The 21,852-nt window shown below is 43.9% G+C and overlaps 1 protein-coding gene across 3 annotated transcripts in view; it reads right to left on the reverse strand.

The window, feature by feature from the left end:
• Nucleotides 1–21,852, reverse strand: part of RAD18 (RAD18 E3 ubiquitin protein ligase) — a 121,234-nt gene that overhangs the window by 39,817 nt on the left and 59,565 nt on the right. For all 3 annotated transcript variants that reach the window (XM_026650425.1, XM_026650424.1, XM_026650426.1), the window contains exon 11: nt 17,864–18,026. In XM_026650425.1, coding sequence (XP_026506210.1) covers nt 17,864–18,026 — 163 coding nt within the window. The remainder of the gene's footprint in view (nt 1–17,863; nt 18,027–21,852) is intronic.

Raw genomic sequence — 21,852 nt, forward strand, 5'->3', positions numbered from 1 at the left:
CTCTCTCTCTCCCTCCCTCCCTCTCACACACACAGGTGTGTGTCTCTGTCTTTCTCTGCCATCATGTCTCCCCTCCCTCCATTCCTGCTCTCTTGTAGAGTGTGAGGCTACATTAACAACGTGTTAACCCTTGAGGGCTCAGCCGAGTGCTAGTTCATCATTTAGCAGTAAGGCATTCTCTGGGAAATATCCCTTCCTCTTCCACCCTCTGACTCCATCACCTCAAAACATATAGTCTTTTGTCAGGCAAAAAAATGTCCCTGGAACCTAACCCCCCCCCCATTTACATTAATTCTTATGGGGAAATTGGATTCGCTTAACATCATTTCGCTTCAAGTAGCATTTTTCAGGAACATAACTACAACGTTAAGCGAGGAGTTACTGTACCACAACTACTTATACAGAACACAGCAGTTCACGAAAGCTATATGCATGACTTCATTTAATGCTGTTGGAAAAATTATCCTTTCAAAGTCATGCATTTTTGTAGTTTTATTCATTTGGCATTTTATATTTTGTTCTTTGGGTGGGTTTAGCAATTGATGAAAAAAAAGACTGAACATGTTTGGATTACTGTCATACTCCATAGTTACATATTTTATTAAAAGCCTTTGGACATATATCAAATGCCCTTTACTCTCATTTCCTCAATTAAAAACATGAGTATACATATCTAGAATATCAGCAGATCAGTACTAGTTAAACTAATAATGTACCAATTTCAATCACTGATACACTATGGTCAAATTAAAAGAAAAAATTCAAGGACTAGTATTAATCATTTAGTTACATACACGTTTTTATGAATGTAACAATATAGGAGTAATTAAATTACCTAGAGTACAGTGCTTCATTACAAAAAAAGTCAGAAACCATACATTCTTTTAAACTTTAAGGGTCTTTTGCTCAAAAATCCTTCTCTCTTTATTACTCTCCTATAAATATTTAACATGCAGGTTTGGACTTTGAAATGTACTCCAATGACTATTGCCAGATGATATCCTGATATCAAAAAAATGCAATACTCACAAAAACCATGGTCTTGCACAAAATATGCAATGCTATTTAAATCAAAGAGCTAAATTATTCTTTTTTCTTGAAGACTTGCTCCATTTATACTTATCTGATTATATATTAACCCTATAGTTTCAAGAATCAGACAGGATACTTTAATTTCATGCTAACTACATTACCATTAGGAAAAAGTTCCTAACTGTCAGGGTGGTTAAACACTGGAATAAATTGCCTAGGGAGGTTGTGGAATCTCCATCTCTGGAGATATTTAAGAGTAGGTTAGATAAATGTCTATCGGGGATGGTCTAGACAGTATTTGGTCCTGCCATGCGGACAGGGGACTGGACTCGATGACCTCTCGAGGTCCCTTCCAGTCCTAGAATCTATGAATCTATGAACCATACTATTACATTCCACCATGTATTACCACCACCTTACACCGAAGGACATAGGGGTACAAAGAATCTGCCCAGCATCTTCCTTCAAATGTGATTAAGAGTTGTTTTTTAATTCATATGAAGCATGAACAAACAGTAACAAGAGGTATAAATCATGGTCTAGCTAGCACAGTTTTCCTAACATCGTACCTACCTAAATCCCGGGTATCAAACAGAAAATGCTACACTACATTGAATCTAATGCAATGCATGTATTCTGATAAATAATACTTCCAATCTCAATAGCCTTTTTGACTTTAAAGAGAAACCTTTGGGGCAGCCAGTTAAGCTTACAGTATATGCAACAGTAAATACAGAGGTGACTATTCAAAAAAATGCCTGTTTTCCCTAAAATGAATCCAGGTGCTCCTTCCCAATATTTACTATAGGAAATACCTTGAGTACTACAAACACTGAAGCTGCCCAAATGTAAATATTTATTTAGGGCTAGATCAGGGGTGGGCAAACTACGGCCCACAGGCTGCGTCTGGCCCATCAGATGTTTTAATCCAGCCCTCGAGCTCCAGCTGGGGAGCGGGGTCAGGGGCTTACCCGTTCCACGCATGCTGTGGCTCCGCATGGCTCCTGGAAGCAGCAGCATGTCCCTACCCCCGGCTCCTACACGTAGGGGCAACCAGAGGGCTCCGCACGCTGCCTCCATCCCCAAGCACTGCCCTCACAACTCCCATTGGCCAGGAATGGCGGCCAATGGGAGCTGCAGGGGCTGCGCCTGCAGATAGGGCAGAGCGCAGAGCCGCCTGGCCGGTGCTGCGCAGGAGCCGGAGGGAGAACATGCCGCTGCTTCCGGGAGCTGCTTGAGGTAAGCACCACCCGGAGCCTGCAACCCATAACTCCTCCCACGCCCCAACCCCCTGCCCCAGCCCTGATCCCCCTCCCGCCCTCCAAACCCCTCGGTCCCAGCCTGGAGCACCTTCCTGCACCCCAAACCCCTCATCCCCAGCCCCACCCCAGAGCCCATACCCACAGCTGGAGCCTTCACATACCCCCTGCACCCCAACCCCCAATTTTGTGAGCATTCGTGGCCCGCCATACAATTTCCATACCCAGATGTGGCCCTCGGGCCAAAACGTTTGCCCAACCCTGGGCTAGACCATCCCTAGGCCGGATGCAACTGAGCAGGAGGAGTGTCCATACTCTTCCCCCGCACAGCTGGATGAGGGCTGCATGTATTGCTGTTCTGGATGTAGGGAAGAGAATAATCCAAAGTTCCCCATTGCTAGCAGGTAGACAGGGCAAACCACAAGTGTGGGGAGTGTGCCTCACCCCAAAAAGGGAGCAAGAGAGGAACAGTGACAATTCCTTACTGATGCTCCTCCTGAGGTGACACTGCTAGGTGCTAACTCATAATCAGGGTTGAGTCTAAATGTTCAAACTAGCCCTCGTTTACTTAAGGTCCACCACTGTAAGGAGCAAGCAAAAGGCAGCAAAGCAAACTGAGAAACTGCTCCAGACACTGACCTAAGAAAGATTGGCACAAAAAGCAGTCTCCTGAGGTGCAAGAATTCTGTAGGTTCAGGCCTAAAACCAAGGGTAGGCTGTAAACACAGCTGCAGCATTAGGCCTGGTCTACACTACGAGTTTAGGTCGACTTTAGCCGCGTTAAATCGACTTAAGCCTGGACACGTTTACACTACGAAGCCCTTTCTGTCGACTTAAAGGGCCCTTTAAACCGGTTTCCTAACACCACCTCGACAAGGGGATTAGCGATAAAATCGGCCTTAGGGGGTCGGAATTGGGTTAGTGTGGACGGAATTCGACATTACTGGCCTCCGGGAGCTATCCCACAGTGCTTCATTGTGACCGCTCTGGACAGCGCTCTCATCTCAGATGCACTGGCCAGGTAGACAGGAAAAGCCCCGCGAACGTTTGAATTTCATTTCCTGTTTGCTCAGCGTGGAGAGCACAGGTGACCATGCAGAGCCCATCAGCACAGGTAACCATGATGGAGTCCCAGTCCCAGTCCCAGGATCGCAGAAGAGCTCCAGCCTGGACCGAACGGGAGGTACAGGATCTGATCGCCATCTGGGGAGATGAAGCAGTGCTCGCCGAACTCCGAAACAGTAAAAGAAACGGCAAAACATTAGAAAAGATCTCCAAGGCCATGAAGGACAGAGGCCATAACAGGGACGCGCGGCAGTGCCGCGTGAAAATTAAGGAGCTAAGGCAAGCCTACCACAAAGTCAGAGACGCAAACGGAAGGTCCGGGGCAGAGCCGCAAACATGCCGCTACTACGCAGAGCTGCATGCCATTCTAGGGCGTGCAGCCACCACTAGCCCAAGCGTGTTCTATGAGTCCCTCTCTGCAAACGGGGAAGCGGGTTCGGCGGACGAGGAAGATGAGGATGGAGAGAACATAGATAGCTCACAGCAGCAAGGAAGCGGAGAAACCAGTTACCCCAACAGCCAGGATATGTTTGTCACCCTGGACCTGGAAACAGTAACCCCCGAACTGACCCAAGACCCTGAGGGCACACAGGGGACCTCTGGTGAGTGTACCTTTGCAAAAATTACACATGGTTTAAAAACAAGCGTGTTTAATGATTAATGATTAATTTGCCCTGGCAATCGCGGCCAGTACAGCTACTGGAAAAGTCTGTTAACGTGTATGGGGATGGAGCGGAAATCCTCCAGGGACATCTCCAGAAAGCTCTCCTTCATGTACTCCCAAAGCCTTTGCAAAAGGTTTCTGGGGAGGGCTGCCTTATCCCGTCCGCCATGGTAGGACACTTTACCACGCCAGGCCAGTAGCACGTAGTCTGGAATCATTGCATAACAAAGCATGGCAGCGTATGGTCCCGGTGTTTGCTGGCATGCAGACAACATCCATTCCTTATCGCTCTTTGTTATCCTCAGGAGAGAGATATCATTCACGGTCACCTGGTTAAAATGGGGCAATTTTATTAAGGGGACATTCAGAGGTGCCCCTTCCTGGTCTGCTGAACAGAAATATTCCCCGCTGTTAACCACGCGGTGGGGGGGAGGGGTGAAGTGACCATCCCAGAGAATTGGGTGTGAGGGGGAGGGGAGTTAGTTGGGTTTGTGCTGCATGTTAAACCTGAAATCGCAGCCCCTCCTTTTACATTGCAAACCCATTTTAAATGGCACGGGTGCTTGGTATGGGAAATGAGGGCAGAACTGTTTGAAACCATCCCCACATGTTAAGAAGGTTAAAAAAGCCCAAAGACTATATGTCTTACCATGGCTGCCTGCAAGCTGAAATCTGTGTCCTGGCACTGCGTGAGTGATCTCTCACACCAAACCAGGAGACTCTCAATATAAGAGGAAAAATGCGACCTTGTAACGAAAGCACATGTGCTGTGTGATGTTGTGAACAGCAAAATCTAACGTGAAAGAGTCTACCCATTGTTCTCTAAAATGTATCTTTTTTAACAACCTCTCCCTTCTCCACCAGCTGCAAATCTTACTCCTTCGCAGAGGCTAGTGAATATTCGAAGAAGGAAGCGAAGGACGCGTGACGAAATGTTTACTGAACTTCAGACCGCCTCCCACGCTGACAGAGCACAGCTGAATGCGTGGAGGCAGTCAATGACTGATTTTAAAAAAGCCCAATATGAGCGAGAGGAGAGGTGGCGTGCTGAAGAGGAGAAGTTGCGTGCTGAAACGCGGGCTGAAGAGGAGAGGTGGCGTCAACTTGTAATCAGAAAGCAAGAGTCGATGCTCCGGCTGCTGGAGCATCAAAGTGATATGCTCCTGCGTATGGTTGAGCTGCAGGAAAGGCAGCAGGAGCAGAGAACGCCGCTACAGCCCCTCTGTAACCAGCAGCCCTCCTCCCCAAGTCCCATTGCCTCCTCACCCAGACGCCCAAGAACACGGTGGGGGGGCCTTCGGCCACCCACTCACTCCACCCTAGATGATTTCCATAGCAATAAGTTTTAAAGTTTTAAATTGGAGTGTGTCCTTTTCCTTCCCTCCTCCCCCACCCATCCCGGGCTACCTTTCCAATTATCCCCCTAGTTGTGTGCTGAATTAATAAAGAATGCATGAATGTGAAGCAACAATGACTTTATTGCCTCTGCAAGTGGTGCTCGAAGGGGGGAGGGTAGTAGGGGAGGGTGGGGTGGTTGGTTTGCAGGGAAGTAGAGTTAACAGGGTGGTGGGGGAGGGGCAGAGGGTTCATCAAGGAGCAACAAACAGAAGTTTCACTCCGTAGCCTGGCCAGTCACAAAACTGGTTTTCAACGCTTCTCTGATGCGCACCGCGCCCTGCTGTGCTCCTCTAACCGCCCTGGTGTCTGGCTGCGCGTAATCAGCGGCCAGGTGATTTGCCTCAACCTCCCACCCCGCCATAAATGTCTCCCCCTTACTTTCACATATATTGTGGAGCGCACAGCAAGCAGCAATAACAATGGGGAGATTCTTTTCGCTAAGGTCTGAGCGAGTCAGTAAGCTGCGCCAGCGCGCTTTTAAACGGCCAAATGCACATTCCACCACCATTCGGCACTTGCTCAGCCTGTAGTTGAACAGGTCCTGACTACTGTCCAGGCTGCCTGTGTACGGCTTCATGAGCCATGGCATTAAGGGGTAGGCTGGGTCCCCAAGGATCACGATAGGCATTTCAACATCCCCAATGGTTATTTTCTGGTCCGGGAAGAAAGTCCCTTCCTCCAGCTTTCGAAACAGAAGAGACTGCCTGAAGACGCGAGCATCATGTACCCTTCCCGGCCAGCCCACGTTGATGTCGGTGAAACGTCCCTTGTGATCCACCAGGGCTTGCAGCAGCATTGAAAAGTACCCCTTGCGGTTTATGTAGTCGGCGGCTTGGTGCGCCGGTGCCAAGATAGGGATATGGGTTCCGTCTATGGCCCCACCACAGTTTGGGAATCCCATTGCAGCAAAGCCATCCACTATGGTCTGCACGTTTCCCAGAGTCACTACCCTTGATATCACCAGGTCTCTCATTGCCCTGGCAACTTGGATCACAGCAGCCCCCACAGTAGATTTGCCCACTCCAAATTGATTCCCGACTGACCGGTAGCTGTCTGGCGTTGCAAGCTTCCACAGGGCTATCGCCACTCGCTTCTCCACTGTGAGGGCTGCTCTCATCCTGGTATTCTGGCGCTTCAGGGCAGGGGAAAGCAAGTCACAAAGTTCCATGAAAGTGCCCTTACGCATGCGAAAGTTTCGCAGCCACTGGGCATCGTCCCAGACCTGCAACACGATGCGGTCCCACCACTCTGTGCTTGTTTCCCGGGCCCAGAATCGGCGGTCCACGGCATGAACCTGCCCCAGTAACACCAAGATTTCCACATTGCTGGGGCCTGTGCCTTGTGAGAGGTCCATGTCAATTTCCTCATCACTATCGTCGCCGCGCTGCAATCGCCTCCTCCTCAGCTGGTCCTGGTTTGGCTTTGGCATGTCCAGGAGGCTCTGCATGTTTTCCAGGACAATTCGCGTGGTGTTCATAGTGCTCAGAATTGCCGCGGTGATCTGAGCGGGCTCCATGATCCCAGTGCTGGCTATGGCGTCTGGTCTGAAAAAAGGCGCGAAAGTAGTATCTGACGGACCAGGGGAAGAAGGGAGGGAGGGAGAGAGGGAGGGAGGGGCGAGTGACACCGCGTACAGGTACAGGGAATGAAAATCAAGAAAGGTGGCTTTGCATCAGGGAGAAACACAAACAACTGTCACACAGAATGCCCCCCCCCCCAAAGATTGAACTCAAAAGCCTGGGTTTAGCAGGAGGGAGGGGGGAAGCAAATGAATGGAGAATAAATCTATTTTTTACATCTTAAGACGACGGCGCAGCATGACTGATAGCCCTTGGCATTTTCTGGGTGCTTGGCAGCAAATGCTTGGCATTTTCTGGGTGCTTGGCAGTAAGCCTTCAGGTCTATTGCACCATCTGATACCCACTGCAGTACGACAACGATGGATACCAATCGTAATATGCTATCTACTGCCCAAAAGGCAAGGGGTTGCTGCTGTGTAGCAATCTAGCCCCACGTCTGCCAGCCCCATGTCTGCCAGCACCCAGATCGCCATCGGCCTCTTCTGGGTGCTTAGCAGACAATACTGGGCACTTGGCAGAAAATAGCATACTACGACTGATAACCATCATTGTCTGCCCGGGTGCCCATGATCGACAGCCACTGCAGTACGATGACGACGGTTACCAGTCGTAATAAACCATCTTCTACCAAAAGGCAAGGGGCTGGTGCAATGCAGCACCACGGCTGCCAGCCCCACAGCTGCCTGCACCCAGATCGCCAATGAAGGCTACCAGTCATGCTGCACCGTCTACCGCCAAAAGGCAGTAAACTGCTGCTGCTGTTTAGCAATGCAGTCCCACGTTTGCCGGCACCCGGAAGAGATATGGTGACGGTAAGCTGAGCTGAGCGGGCTCAATGCTTGGCGTGGTATGTTGTCTGCACAGGTAACCCAGGTAAAAAGGCGCGAATCTATTGTCTGCCGTTGCTGTGACGGCGGGGGAGAGGCCTGACGCAATGTACCCAGAACCCCTCGCGGCACTGCTTTGCATCATCCGGGCATTGCGATCTCAACCCATAATTCCAATGGGCGCCGGAGGCTCCGGGAACTGTGGGATAGGTACCATAGTGCAATGCGCCGGAAGTCGACGCTAGCCTCGGTACTGTGGACGCGGTCCGCCGACTTCATGCACTTAGAGCATTTTAGGTGGGGACACACACAATCGGCTGCATACAACCGGTTTCTATAAAACCGGCTTCTATAAATCCGACCTAATTCTGTAGTGTAGACATAGCCTTAGACTCCTCAAGGGGCAAAAAGAACAGACAGGCTTGGGTTTAGTACTAGTATTTCTGTTTTAGATTATCTCCCAGAGTGACTGAGAGAAGAGCAAGGGCAAAGGGAGCCCAAGTGATATGGCTGCTTTTTGCATCTTTGGCTGCGATATTTTCCTAACAGTCTCCACTTGCTAGGTCAGGGGAGATGGGAGGGAGGGAGTTGTTTTAAAATCACCGAAATTTATGATGTGTTTTCTCTTGCAAGGGAAAGTGGTGGTCTGTACAATCTTTGTGGCTCTCAGAAAAACATATTTGGTAGCTTTTCAAACAAAGTGCAGTTTGGAGAGAGGAATGCACTGCTGGCAATGGGCAGTTGCCTTGCACATATCTGCAGTCATTTATGCACTTCATTTAAACCTTTTTTGTTAGCATCAGTCTTGCTCCATGTCTGCTGAAAAGACAAAGAAATTACAATGTGTGGTACTCTAAGGGCACTCCAGACACAGTCTAATTGCCTAAATTTGTGTGTATTGCTTTAACATACAACTTGGCCACATTTTTTAAGATCATTTTGAACCACTGCAATACCGGATTGTTAAGGTTCATGATTTTAAGTAGCACACTAACCTGAATTAAAAAACAAACAAGGAATATCCCCAAAGCAGAAAAGATGAGGAAAAGCAGAAAAAATTCTGAAAAACACAGTTGTTTGGAGCCTCTAGTTACTCTGAGGCAACTCAACATGGAGCTGGATCAAAGAGTAAAATCACTGACAACTACTAAACATTTATTTTTGTAAAGAAGGTCCAGATAATTACAATGGATACCTCCTGCTGTTCACATCTGTGAGATTATGGGTACAGTTCAAGAATTTATGGATATTTTTCAGTGGGTTTTTGCACTTAAGAGTAAATTTAGTTCCCATAAAAGGGAGGGACAACAACACTGTCTTTGGCTAGGCATAATGCATCCATATACTCCACCAGACTGGGACTGTAAAGTACATTCAGATTATTAGTAAAGGCAACACTAATATCATTTACAAGACTTTCTTACAGCAAGTACTGAAGTTTATACATTTAAAACTTCAAATATACAACTTCAAATGTGCTGAACAGCTCTGCAGAAGAACTTCAGAAAAACTGAGGAATTATCTCATACACCTCACATATTCCAGAAGGGACCATCTCAAACAAGAAATCATCACATACCCCCACCCACAGGAAACTGCTTTTACCAAACAAACAAGGACACTCCACCAGTGAAGTAGATCGCATCATGGAATGGGCTACCCAAATACCCCAAGGAAACCTGCTTCAATACAGAAAAAAGCTCTCTGAATGCACTACTCTAGTTGTCACCTACAACCCCATGCTAGAACCCATTCGGGGTATCATTAAACAACTACAACCCATACTCAACGGGGACCACACCACAAATGAAATCTTTTTAGAACCCTCTCTTCTGGCCTTCAAACAACACACCTCAGCCTCACCACGCTCATCATCAGAAGCAAACTCCCCACACACCAGGGCCCAACAACTCAAAGCAGCACCAGACCCTGCCAGAAAAACAGATGCAAAACCTGCTAACATATGTCCACTGCTATAATGACAAATACTCCCCACAACACACCTTTCAAGATCCAGTGTCCTATACATGTCTATCACAACATGTGGTGTACCTCATCCAGTGCACTAAATGCCTCAACAACAACTATGTGCGTGATACTAGACAATCATTACGCTTTCGAATGACCTCACAGAGAAAAAAGTACCAACACACCATACCACCTGTGGGCAAACATTTTTCACAAAACAATCACTCCATATCTGACCTCTCAGTCCTCATCCTCAAATGAAATCTGCACAACACCGCAAAGGATGAGCCTGGAAGCTGCAAATTCATAACTTTATTAGACACTAAAAATCAAGGTGTTAATTAAGAAACTATATTTTTGGTTTATTACAACAATCTGTAACCTGCTAATGTCCCCTTTTTTGTCCTGAGATTGCAGGGGTGTTAATGTGAAACTTAACCTTAGAATACGTTGACTACTTATGCTAAACAATTTGTTCCATCTTGTATTTAGTGTAACGCTGAGAATACATTTCCCAGAGCTGAAGAAGTTGGTCCAATAAAAGATATTACCTCACTCAGTCTCTCTATTTAAAACTTAAGGCAGAAAGAGGAATACAGAAAATGGTTTGGCAGGAGAGAAAACACGGAGGTCTTGAAATATCAGGTACTCACAAAAACAACGGTGGCACCTTAAAGACTAACAGATTTATTTGGGCATCAGCTTTCGTGGGTAAAAAACCCACTTCTTCAGACACTCTTCGTTGTTTTTGTGGATACAGACTAACACGGCTACCCTCTGATACTTGACATCAGGTACTCAACCATTCTATGCCAATTTCAGTTTAAATTTAATACCCTTTTCCTATCAACCCTGTAAAGTTTGGGAAATGCTCAGTGTTTGAGGAACAAGGAACAAACAAATGGACAAAGCAATTTTGCACAGCACTTTCTGAAAAGGGTGAAAAATCAAAACAACGTAGACAAGATTCCTGTTTAAATACTTATGCTGAAATGCTTGTACAGTTAATTTTATTTTTGAATACATTTAGTCTATTATAAAAAATAGCACAATAAAAGCAGATTAATTTGTCTTCACTACACAGTGACTTTAACAACAGAAGGTACCCACTCTATAAACAGACCATATTAATAAATCTGTCTGTAAATGGATTTACATACAATAGCTAATGCATTTTTTAAAAAAAGTTGTCAGTAATTGGGCAGTCTCATTAAAAATACTATTGAGCATACAAGTGCAGTAAAGCAATTAAACACATGCACAGTTTACATTAAACTCTAAATCTATTTTCAACATTAATATACATAGAAAATGGGGTTAAACAAACTTTCATGGCAGCCATTTAAACTGGTGAGTTTTTTCTCTCTATTTTGATTATCTTCAACCATTGTTACTATATGTGGAATGTTATATACTCCGAAGAGGTTTTGATTTTGAAATAGCTACTTATCTGCAAATCATCTCTATGATCTTAGAAGGCATGAAAAGATCCAACAAGGATAATTATCAGAACGGACAATAGGGAATAATAAGAACTGATAAACTAAATGAGATTAAAAATGACAGTAATCAACATTATTCTGAGTTTTAATAGGTCTATGTCGTTAATATCTCCTCTATTAATCTGCAAATACTAAAATTTCTTGGGTTAAGAAACATAGCTTCATTTTTCCATTAAACTGTCAAACTCCATAAGCTAAAGTATAATTCCATTTTGGATTTTTAAAAGTAAAAAAGTAAAATAAAATGTACTTTCCTTGACAAGAACATTTGAATACACGTATGTTCAGTTATCCAAACAAAGGCAGGTCAGTTGACTACATTATTTCTCTAAGGCCTGGTCCACACTAACCCCCCACTTCGGACTAAGGTACACAACGAAGTACCTTAGTCCGAACTTACCGCAGGTCCAGACGCGGCAGGCAGGCTCCCCCGTCGATGCCGCGTACTCCTCTCGCCGAGCTGGAGGACCGGCGTCGACGGCGAGCACTTCCAGGATCGATCCGGGATCGATTTATCGCGTCTAGACAAGACGCGATAAATCGATCCCAGAAAATCGATTGCCTGCCGCCGAACCAGGAAGTAAGTGTAGACGTACCCTAAACATAGGTTAACAGAAGTTCTAAGAGTGAATAGAAGGCAGCACATTTCACTTGAGAGGAAAGAATGATTGCCATCTATTCATTCCCAACCATCTGTTTATAGAAAACTTGTTTGGTTTTTAAAGTGCAGGCATAAAGAATTATCTTACAATTCTCCAGAGAAGGCTTCATACTTTACTCTGAGCTACAATGATCTTACTGATCAGCAATACAAATCACACCTGCATAAATTATTGACAAAAACAGTTTTACATAAGCATCATTCTTAGAGATTAACAATCTTCTAAAGACAGTGAACGAAACATCTGTTCCTCAACTATTCTGCACATTTACATTGAAAAAAGTTTTCAAGAATGCCAAATTCGTCCCCCGAACCCCCCCCCCAAATCTTCTACATATTTCACATTCTTGTGTGTTTGTATTTATAATGATTTTTACTGTATGTCTCCAAAAATCAAACCGACAAAAGAAGTGAAGGTCACAAACAAAGCTTGAATGAAAGTGCTGACTACATACATGCATGTGAGGATAAAGGCTACAGACTAAGATCATCTGCATATAGTTTATGCTAAACTAATTCAAAATATGAAAGATATGCTGTCATAGGTGGGCTGGCCCTTTAAGAGGTGTTGGTCTCAACCCAGCCTGACACAGATCAGCTACCACCTCACTTCCCTACAAGCTGATCAATGCAATCATTACACTCATCTGGGGAAGAGCAGGGTGATTTCCATTAAAGGGTTGGGGCCGCACAGTTGAGGAGATCTGCAGGAGGGAGCTTAACTCTGTGATTGGCCCAGAAGGGGGCCCTTGTGGCAAGCCCTGGAAAAGACTAACCCCCAGGAAGACAGCCTGGAGATGACCAGACTGAGGGGAAAGGACTTCAGAGAAGAAGCCCTGCAGGGTCAGCATTCTGAGACCAGGTTGGGCAGAAGACCTTGTTGTTTCATGCTTTTTGGACTTCACTAGACGCTGCTACCTGACAGGTCCTCCCTGAGAGAAGGCAGGTCTGTCGCAGAATTGTTGTTGGGACTAAGTGGGAAACAGAGGCAGAGCCACTGCCACAGGGGACACAAGGGGGTACAGAGTGGGCACACTGCCCAATATGCAAATAAAATTGTAAAGGCCTCTTCCAACAAATCATGCAATACTTTGCCAGCTCAGATTTGTGTGCATGCACGCACACACGGTCAGATCAGCTACTCCATTCACATTTCAAGTACAGATGGCAATTTTACTGGATATTCGACAATGCATGGCTACCTACATGCCAGTCTATCAACATGAGCTACTTTTAATAGTGCTTCATCTTGTGGGTAGCCTCAATGACTAAAAAGGGACTACTTGTGGAGTAAGGTATTACTCAGCGTGAGTAAGGGTGACAAAACTGGACCCTATGTAATTAGAGCAGAAAGGTAGCAGAACAGACTTATAATTGAACTTATAATAATCACTACTTCAGCTTGGCAGGCGGGCCAACGCTTTCTAAAACAGGGGTGGGCAAACAACAGCCCATGGGATTGCCACCCCTGTGGCGCTGCGGGCCCCGTGCCACTCCCAGAAGCAGCCGGCACCACATCCCTGCGACCCCTGGTGGAGGGGGGCGGGCAGCGCACGGAGCCCTCTGCCCCCCATCCCCCAGGGGCTGCAGGGACGTGGTGTGGGAGCGGCGCGGCACGGGGCCAGGACAGGCAGCCTGCCTTTCCCCCGGTGCGCACCACTGCCACCTCGGAGCAGCTTCAGGTAAGCGGTGCCAGGCCAGAGCCCGAACCCCTCCTGCACCCCACACCCCAACTCCCTGCCCTGAGCCTCCTGCCGCACCCTGCACCTCTCCTGCAACCACCTGCCCCAGCCCTGCATGCAATTTCCCCACCCAAATGTGGCCCTCAGGCCAAGAAGTTTGCCCATCCCTGTTCTAAAAGACTTAAGTACCTGATATAGCTAGACCATATCATGGTCAGAATTCACCCAAAGAGCATACTGCATATAGGGGGTCTCCGGTATACATCTCCCCCTTATCTGTCGTTTCGCGTATCCGTCGCTCATCATTAGGGGAACTTGTTCCAAGTCATGTCAGTCTCGATCCGCATATCCGTCACTTCACCTTTTGCGTGGCTTTTCTTTGGGTGCTTCCCCCGGTGGCCAGGAGACTCTGGGACAGAGGTGGAGGAGCGGAGACAGGGCGCGCTCGGAGGAGTGGGCGGAACTGGGTGGGAAGAGGCAGGGCGAGGGTGGACGGGGGGCAGGAAGAGGCAGGATGGGCCATCATTTCTTATTGGGAAAAATTCCCTGGTATCCGTCGTTTCAGTATCCATCGCCCTTTTCAGAAACACAACCCCAACGTATACCAGGGACCCGCTGTAACAGCCCACTACACATGGACAAAAGACAAACACAACAAACCGTTATCCAACCCTACAGTTTTTGCTACTATACATTCTACAATTTCTTATTTTCAATATTTTCTTTAATTAAATAAAGTTAAAGAAGAACTGAGATTTAATTTTGGTTTGTTCTTTGCTGCTGAATGTTCAGTTCTTTTAAGCAATGAACAAGAAAAAAGCAGCCATGTTTCCAGTTAAGGTGTGAAAGCCCACGTAAAATGTAAACAGGAAAGTAACTTCACTGAAGGCAAGATCCTAAAATTCCTACATGAAGTAAAGTCCACATTGACATAAAAGGCTGCAGGGGAGGGCCCTACAGCCTAGGGCATATCTTAACACCAAACTTGCAATAAAACAGAAATGTATGGTAAAGAAAATTAATGAGCCACTACATGCTATTCTTGCCTCTCAAGAAAAGCCTTTTCATTTTAAAAAGATTAAAATTCCAGATTTGCTGGGGATGTTAATGCCAAAGTTAGCTTGAAATCAAGAAAATAAAATGAGTAAAACAGATGCGAATTAGGTGCTATTTTTTCCATTCATTAGTCTGATTTCCCTTCTACCTGCTTTGTAGAACTAAAACAACAAGCAGAAGTCCTGGGGCAGTTATAGTAGCAGTAATGTTCAGGGCAGGGGAACCCCCTTTGAGATGTGTGCTTGTAAAACCTGACCCTCAACGTGAACTTCATCGAGTTGAACCACCACCAACCCTTGTGAACAGACTTCCAATTTGCAAACTGTACACAAACTGAATCTGTGGGGTTCATGCTGCCACACATTTACCCGAAACCCTTTGTCAACTACAGCTCAGTCATGTTCCCCAGGGTTATATTGGGCTTCAGGTTTGAAACACAAGGCTTCAGGAAAGAAGGAGACAGATGAAGCCAAAACAAATAACACACACAAAAAATGCCAATAAAGCAGGGCTGAGTCCAGCTGCAACGAGTCCAGCAAAGGCGAGAGAAAAAGCTGGTGAGAGGAAAAACAGTGGAGCTGGGTCATTTGTAGGTCATAGAAGTAAGAGGTTCCCACTGGCAGATGGAATGGAGGGACTACCCCTCAGCCAGTGCCAGTGGCAACAAAACCTCTGATGACAAGGAGAAGAAACAAAAGACAAATGGTACAATTAAAAGTCACGCTCATTATTTACCCAAAGCAAGGCTTTCGCTGAGAATGTAAAAGAATGTAAAAGAAAGGTCAAAGTTTGAGCCGCCCTTAGGTATGCATCACTGTATAACTTACAAAATAGGCTACTGATCCTGTGCATGCAAGTACAAAAGCTAATTTAAAAGCTATGTGGCAATGTGCAACAGCTTATCCGAAGGCAAAAATGAATCCTTTCAATTCATCTCAATTGTCTTTAGTCAGCAAGTGGTGAAGGAAAGATAAAGTATTCCCTTCACTGAGTTTGCATAATGTCAGATCCAGCTAAACTATTGTACAAATTGTTTTGCTAATAGGAAGTCAAAGATATAATTACCATCATTGTCTCATATGTATCACTGATAAAAAAATTAAAGCAACATGTAACAGCATGCTTAGCAAGATATGAAAATGACCCTTTTACTCTCACTAGCATCTCCAGATACACTAATTGTGAATACAAGTCTCCAGCATTCATGATTCATTTTAACAAAGCTCTGAAAATGCGTAATGGGTTTCTTTCAATAAAGTAATCAAGAAAAATATGTTTAAAGCAACAGCTTCAAGGTGTTCCTAGACCATATTAAGCTACAGGTTCATAGGAATGTTCCTTATAACGTCAGAACTTCATAACCATCTGGGGGGAGCTTCAGAGAAAGCCACTTTATATGAAAAAAGTGCAATTAAAACAATTATATAAAGATGTACTGAGACAGTGAAACAGAGGTAATGAGCCGTTCTTTTAAATTACTTTCATTCACAAAGGAGACCCACAATTCAGAGGCTCTGTTCAGTGATTTACAGTTCATTCTTTTATTGTTCTAGAACATGTCTGTCTGTCAGGTGTGTTGGTCCCAGGACGTTAGAGAGACACCAGGAGACTGAGGTAATATCTTTTATTGGACCAACTTCTGTTGGTGAGAGAAACAAGCTTAAGCTTACTATAAAAATAGTAAATGAAACAATGAATTCACACTCCTGTGGCTCTTTAGGGTAATGCTGATCACTAATTTGGCTCCTGAATCACTGAGGTCTGAGTATCACTGCCCTAGTCTTTTCAAACCCTAGGGGTTTCATCTGACTCTAGTCGTTTAACAAATAGCACAATGTTTTTAAATCACCTTTTATGGAAGAAACTCTACCTCCTCTTCTGGGAAACATGTTCTATTGCTAGCATCTCTCCCATATTCTCCTTTTTACACAGTAAGGCAACGAATTTAATTCCCCTTGCATGAATTAAAATGTTTGACTTCAATTTTCTTTTCCATCATTAAATTGCTTGTCATCCCTTGGAAAACCTACTGTCTCCATATCCCTCACTACACTGTTCCTTAAGTGACTGAATGTCTCATTGCCTAAAAGGGTAAGACAAACAATCTTACTTTTATTCTCCATGTTTGTGTTGAGGGTTTTTGTTTTATTTTTAGTCACAATTCGTGTCATTCTGTAAACTTGCTAATTCTCCATTGTACCAGATATTTTATATCACTGGATTAGTTTTTTCAAAATCTCTATTGTCCATACACAATTGCGTTATTTCTAGATGGCAGTAATATGGGAAAGCAGCATGGTCTTGTGAGGGTTAGGAGCTGTGTGGCCTAATTCTCAGCTTCCATTGACTTCAACAGAACTTGAGAGTGCATAGCACTTTTAAAAGCCATGCCAACTGAATTTTTTGCCAATGATTCCACAGAGACTTCTTGAGCAACCATGGGCAAGCCACAAATTCTGAGCCTTATAGTTTCTTTATCTGTAAAATAGAGATGATATTTCCCTACTTAACATGGAGGGGAAATTATTGTTTGCATGGTACTTTGAGAAACTCAGATAAAAGAAGCGATAAAAAGGTACATTTAAAATGTCTGCTATACATTAAAATTAAATTGCCAATATAACTATTTCCTTTGAGAGCATGTTTTCACTTACAACAGCGACCTGGCCAGACAGTATATTGCAGTTTATAAATGATTACTTAACACACACTCCCAGATAGTTCTATAAGATCATAGAGACATCAAAAACTAAACTAGAAAGAGACACAGTTCTGACATAGGAATGGGTGGCAGATTAATTCTTCGACAGAAAACATCCTAAACAGGCACTAAACATCCTAAACATCAAACAATGGAAACGACTGGTCAGCAAAACTGGTTTCACATTAGCAAAGTAATTCATTGTCAATTAAAAAAAAAAAAAACAAAACGAGTCTCTTCTCAAAAATATATCACTATTTGAAAATGCACAAGTTTGTTACATTACTTGTAATTAACTGATTCCCCGATTTAATGATACAAAAAGGGACTCATTGCCAAGAAGCTGAAATAAAAACACAGGGAAAGACAGTATTTTGCTGCTATCACAAGTCTTCCCATCTTTGTTGACAGGGCTATCATGAGATACATAAGGAAGAAAAGATCGATATAAATCGGTATGCCACTAACCTCCTTGCTGATCCCGACGACTCTGAGAATGGAGGAGAAAGAGAATCTGAGCCCTCAGCCAAATTATAGGATTTGCTTGTGTCAGAATCAGGTATTTCGGCTTTAGGTAACTGATCTGTTACAAAGGTCTGGTCAGTGCGTTGTTTTTTAATATTCTGTTCTCCTGGCAGAAATAATACAAGACAGAGATTAATACCTGGTAAATAGTTTAGTTTCCCTTTTATGTTTTTTTTCTGTTGGTTATTCCCCAACTTGGAAAAGCCCCCCCAAAAAAATTTAAATCATATTTCAAACATATTTCCTCCCCTCCTTTGACTACCAGTGCAAGACTTCTATCACTGTTTCAATAAACTGCCTAATTTTTTCCCCACATAGTAAACACCCACCATGAACCAGAGATAACAGCAACATTTGTCCAATATCTATTTTAAGCGAGGGTGAGAGAAATTGCCAAGGCTGTGTATGTGCAGTTGTCTCCAATCACAGGAACTGACACTATATTTTAAAAATTAGCAAATACTCAACATGTGGCAGCTCTGTTTCCTGGCGCCCAGTATAAATTCACTTTATATCATTACTGGCCAGTTTTATAACTTGGAAGTTTGACAGCTCAAGGTAATAAGGTGGCTGTAAATAAAACTAAACTGATGATTTGCCAATGCCTCTGGAAAGACAGAAAAGTCAATATACTGCCTTTTTTGGGGTTTTTTTGAGTTAAGGAAGCATGTCTAGGAAATACTATTCTAAAACCATTCTATTATTATTTTATATTTGACAAATGCTTTTATCAGTAGTTACCCCCAAGTGATTCCCTTTGCCATTCCAGAGGGACAAAGATGTCCGTTATTCCCTAGAAAATATTATAAAGAAACTAAATTGTTTTTATACCTTGTCTATACTCATTTTCCAACGTAGTTATGCCCATATTAAAACCATGCTTAGAAACAATGCTCAAACCCTGCTAAGCATTAGTCCCTATTATGGTAATTTGCAAGAACAAGTGTCCTGCAAATACCGGAAATGTAAACCATGATCATTTAGAAGAAAAAAATTTCAAGAACGACTGTCAACCATGACTTTGCCTAGCACTGCAGAACTGATCTTGACAAAATGCCAAATACTTTTGTAGCTACAGTGTGGATAAAGGCTTCAAGGCATTTTGTTTTAGGCACAGTTTCCCTCGCCTTCAAATAAAATATCAAGAGGATTCATCTTGCCAGTTGCGAATGCACTGCAAAATTCAGTGAGTTAGATGGTCAATTAGCATAAATCAGCATAGCTCCATTGAAATTAATGGATTAGAAATGGGTGTGAGGTTGTGCAGTCTATATGGTTTTATAAAAACTTGATAATAAGTCAATATAATGTAACTGGGATAGTTTTAGAGAAAATATGGTAATAAGTGAATATAACGTAACTGGGATATGCTTCATGCAAAAGGTCTCTTGTAAGGTATCATTACAAAGCTTATAATCTACTGAGTATGATCATCTGATTTGTATAAATGTACCACTCTTGTATCTAAAATTAGAAATATAAAATGTAACTCTGAGGGCCTATTGTAATTATGTAAAGTGTGGGCCATTAATGAAGGTTTGGAATCTTGATGACTCCCATTAACCAGGACCATTGTCTGCAGATGGTTGTGTTTACCTGTTAGTCTTCCTATATATGTGTGTGCTGGCAAGTGGGCAATGAAGTCTTGCAGTGACATGTGATCATGTCACCTGAACTGGAATCCATCTTTAACCTGGTGCTTTTCCAGTGAGGGGGGGTGGAAACCCAGAGGGACAAAGGGTTCCCGCCTTATGCAAAAGATATATAAAGGGGTGGAACAGAACAAAGCTGGGAGAGGAGCCATCATGAAGAATCCCCTAGCTATCACCTGAGCTGCAACAAGAGCTGTACCAGGGGAAAGAATTGTGCCCAGGCCTGGAAGGTGTCCAGTCTGAGAAAAACTTACTGAAGCATCTCTGGAGGGTGAGATTATCTGTATTTGGTTTGATTAGACATAGATTTGCGCATTTTATTTTATTTTGCTTGGTGACTTACTTTGTTCTGTCTGTTACTACTTTGAACCACTTAAATCCTACTGTCTGTATTTAATAAAATCACTTTTTATTTAGTAATTTACTCAGAGTATGTATTAATACCTGAGGGAGCAAACAACTGTGCATATCTCTCTATCAGTGTTATAGAGGGCGAACAATTTATGAGTTTGCCCTGCATAAGCTCTATACAGGGTAAAACGGATTTATTTGGGTTTAGACCCCATTGGGAGTTGGGCATCTGAGTGCTAAAGACAAGCACACTACTGTGAGCTGTTTTCAGGTAAACTTGCAGCTTTGGGACAAGTGATTCAGACCCTGGGTCTGTGTTAGAGCAGACTGAAGTGTCTGGCTCAGCAAGACAGGGCGCTGGAGTCCTGAGCTGGCAGGGAAAACAAGAGCAGAAGTAGTCTTGGTACATTGGGTGGCAGCTCCCAAGGGGGTTTCTGTGATCCAACCCATCACAATGGGAAAGATCTATTAGGGCTGTATATAATCCCCCAAAAGACGAAGTATCCAAAATTAAAACTCTTTTTATACACCGCCTTAGTCAAAAATCGAATCAAACAATATTTAAAGAATACAAAAATATTATGAAGATTAGAAATTAAAGACACAAAGGCGGTCAAGAGCAAGTGAGATAGTCTTTATCATCTTTCCTCAGATGCAGTAAGAGAACAGTGATTCAAGCATCATCAAAAACATGGTAGGAATTTGGAAGATTTGCAAAGCTCATTAAATAGAACCTGCCCACTGACAGATATTGCAACCACATGCAGAATCTTTGGGGAACACTGTACTAACTTTATAAATACTATATATATCATTGTAGGCTAGGGATTGTATTCTGCTCCATGGAAAGGACACGTTAACCACAGCTCCTGCAGTGACTATAAACTTTGGGGAGAAAGGGGCAATTACTGCAGTCCCTAGAACTGTAAACAGCTTCAGAGAAGTACCATCCCCTAGAGTGGTTTTCATACATTGGTTCAGGTTAAGTTCAAGAGACAAAGAAAGAATGTAGGGTATAAAAAGTGTCAGCTAGAATTGATAAAGATAGCTTGATTTTGATTCAATAAATGGACATGACCTTTTGTCTGGAGGGGACCACACTAAACCCTGCGGAAGAGCTGGAAGAACTGAAACCTGCTATGGTCTACGTAGAACTGACAGGGGACTTCTGGTATGTTTTGTGTGCGTTTAGACCTTTTGTTGTTTTATGATTTCTTTGTATGGTTCTGTGCTTAAATAAATGTACTCTGCCTTGAAAGAGCTGTTTGGTTACTCATAATCAGCGGCGTACACTGGTCACAGCCCTTGGAGAGAAAGCAATGTGCAGGAACTGGACTCCTAGCCAGACTTGCTGGGATAAACACAGCAGTGTGGGGCACGGGTCACTTGCTGGAGGATTCTCTGCACCTTGAAGTCTTTAAACCACAAGTTGAGGACTTCAATAGCTCAGACATAGGTCAGGGGTTTATTACAGGAGGGGGCGGGTGAGATTCTGTGGCCTGTGTGGTGCAGGAGGTCAGACTAAAGAGCATAATGGTCCCTTCTGACCTTGAAGTCTGAGTCTATAAATTACAGGGAAGCTGTAGCCTAAAACCCCTGGCCATGAGGGAGCGGGACACAGATCCCTGCCCAGAGAAAGGTGATAGCTACAAGCCTGAGACCTGAGAGGACATTCCTTGAGCAGACCATGGATAGGGTCAGATGTGTAATTATCCTGAAATGGCGATAATCACTAAAAAGTAGAAGTCAATGGGAGATACTAAATGAAGAGCCAACAAAGTACATACCAATACATATCCAATTCTGTGAAGAACTAGAAAAAAATGTACAACACACATGAATGTTTCTATTCTCATTAGTGAATCTTTCACATAGGAGTTCACTAGTGCACTGTTCTTTTCTCTCTCACCAATTAAAATTTGCAGGTTG

Source organism: Terrapene carolina, unplaced genomic scaffold, assembly GCF_002925995.2.
Source record: "Terrapene carolina triunguis isolate 2854851 unplaced genomic scaffold, T_m_triunguis-2.0 Scaffold89, whole genome shotgun sequence".
In the NCBI taxonomy this organism is placed as follows: Eukaryota; Metazoa; Chordata; order Testudines; family Emydidae; genus Terrapene; species Terrapene triunguis.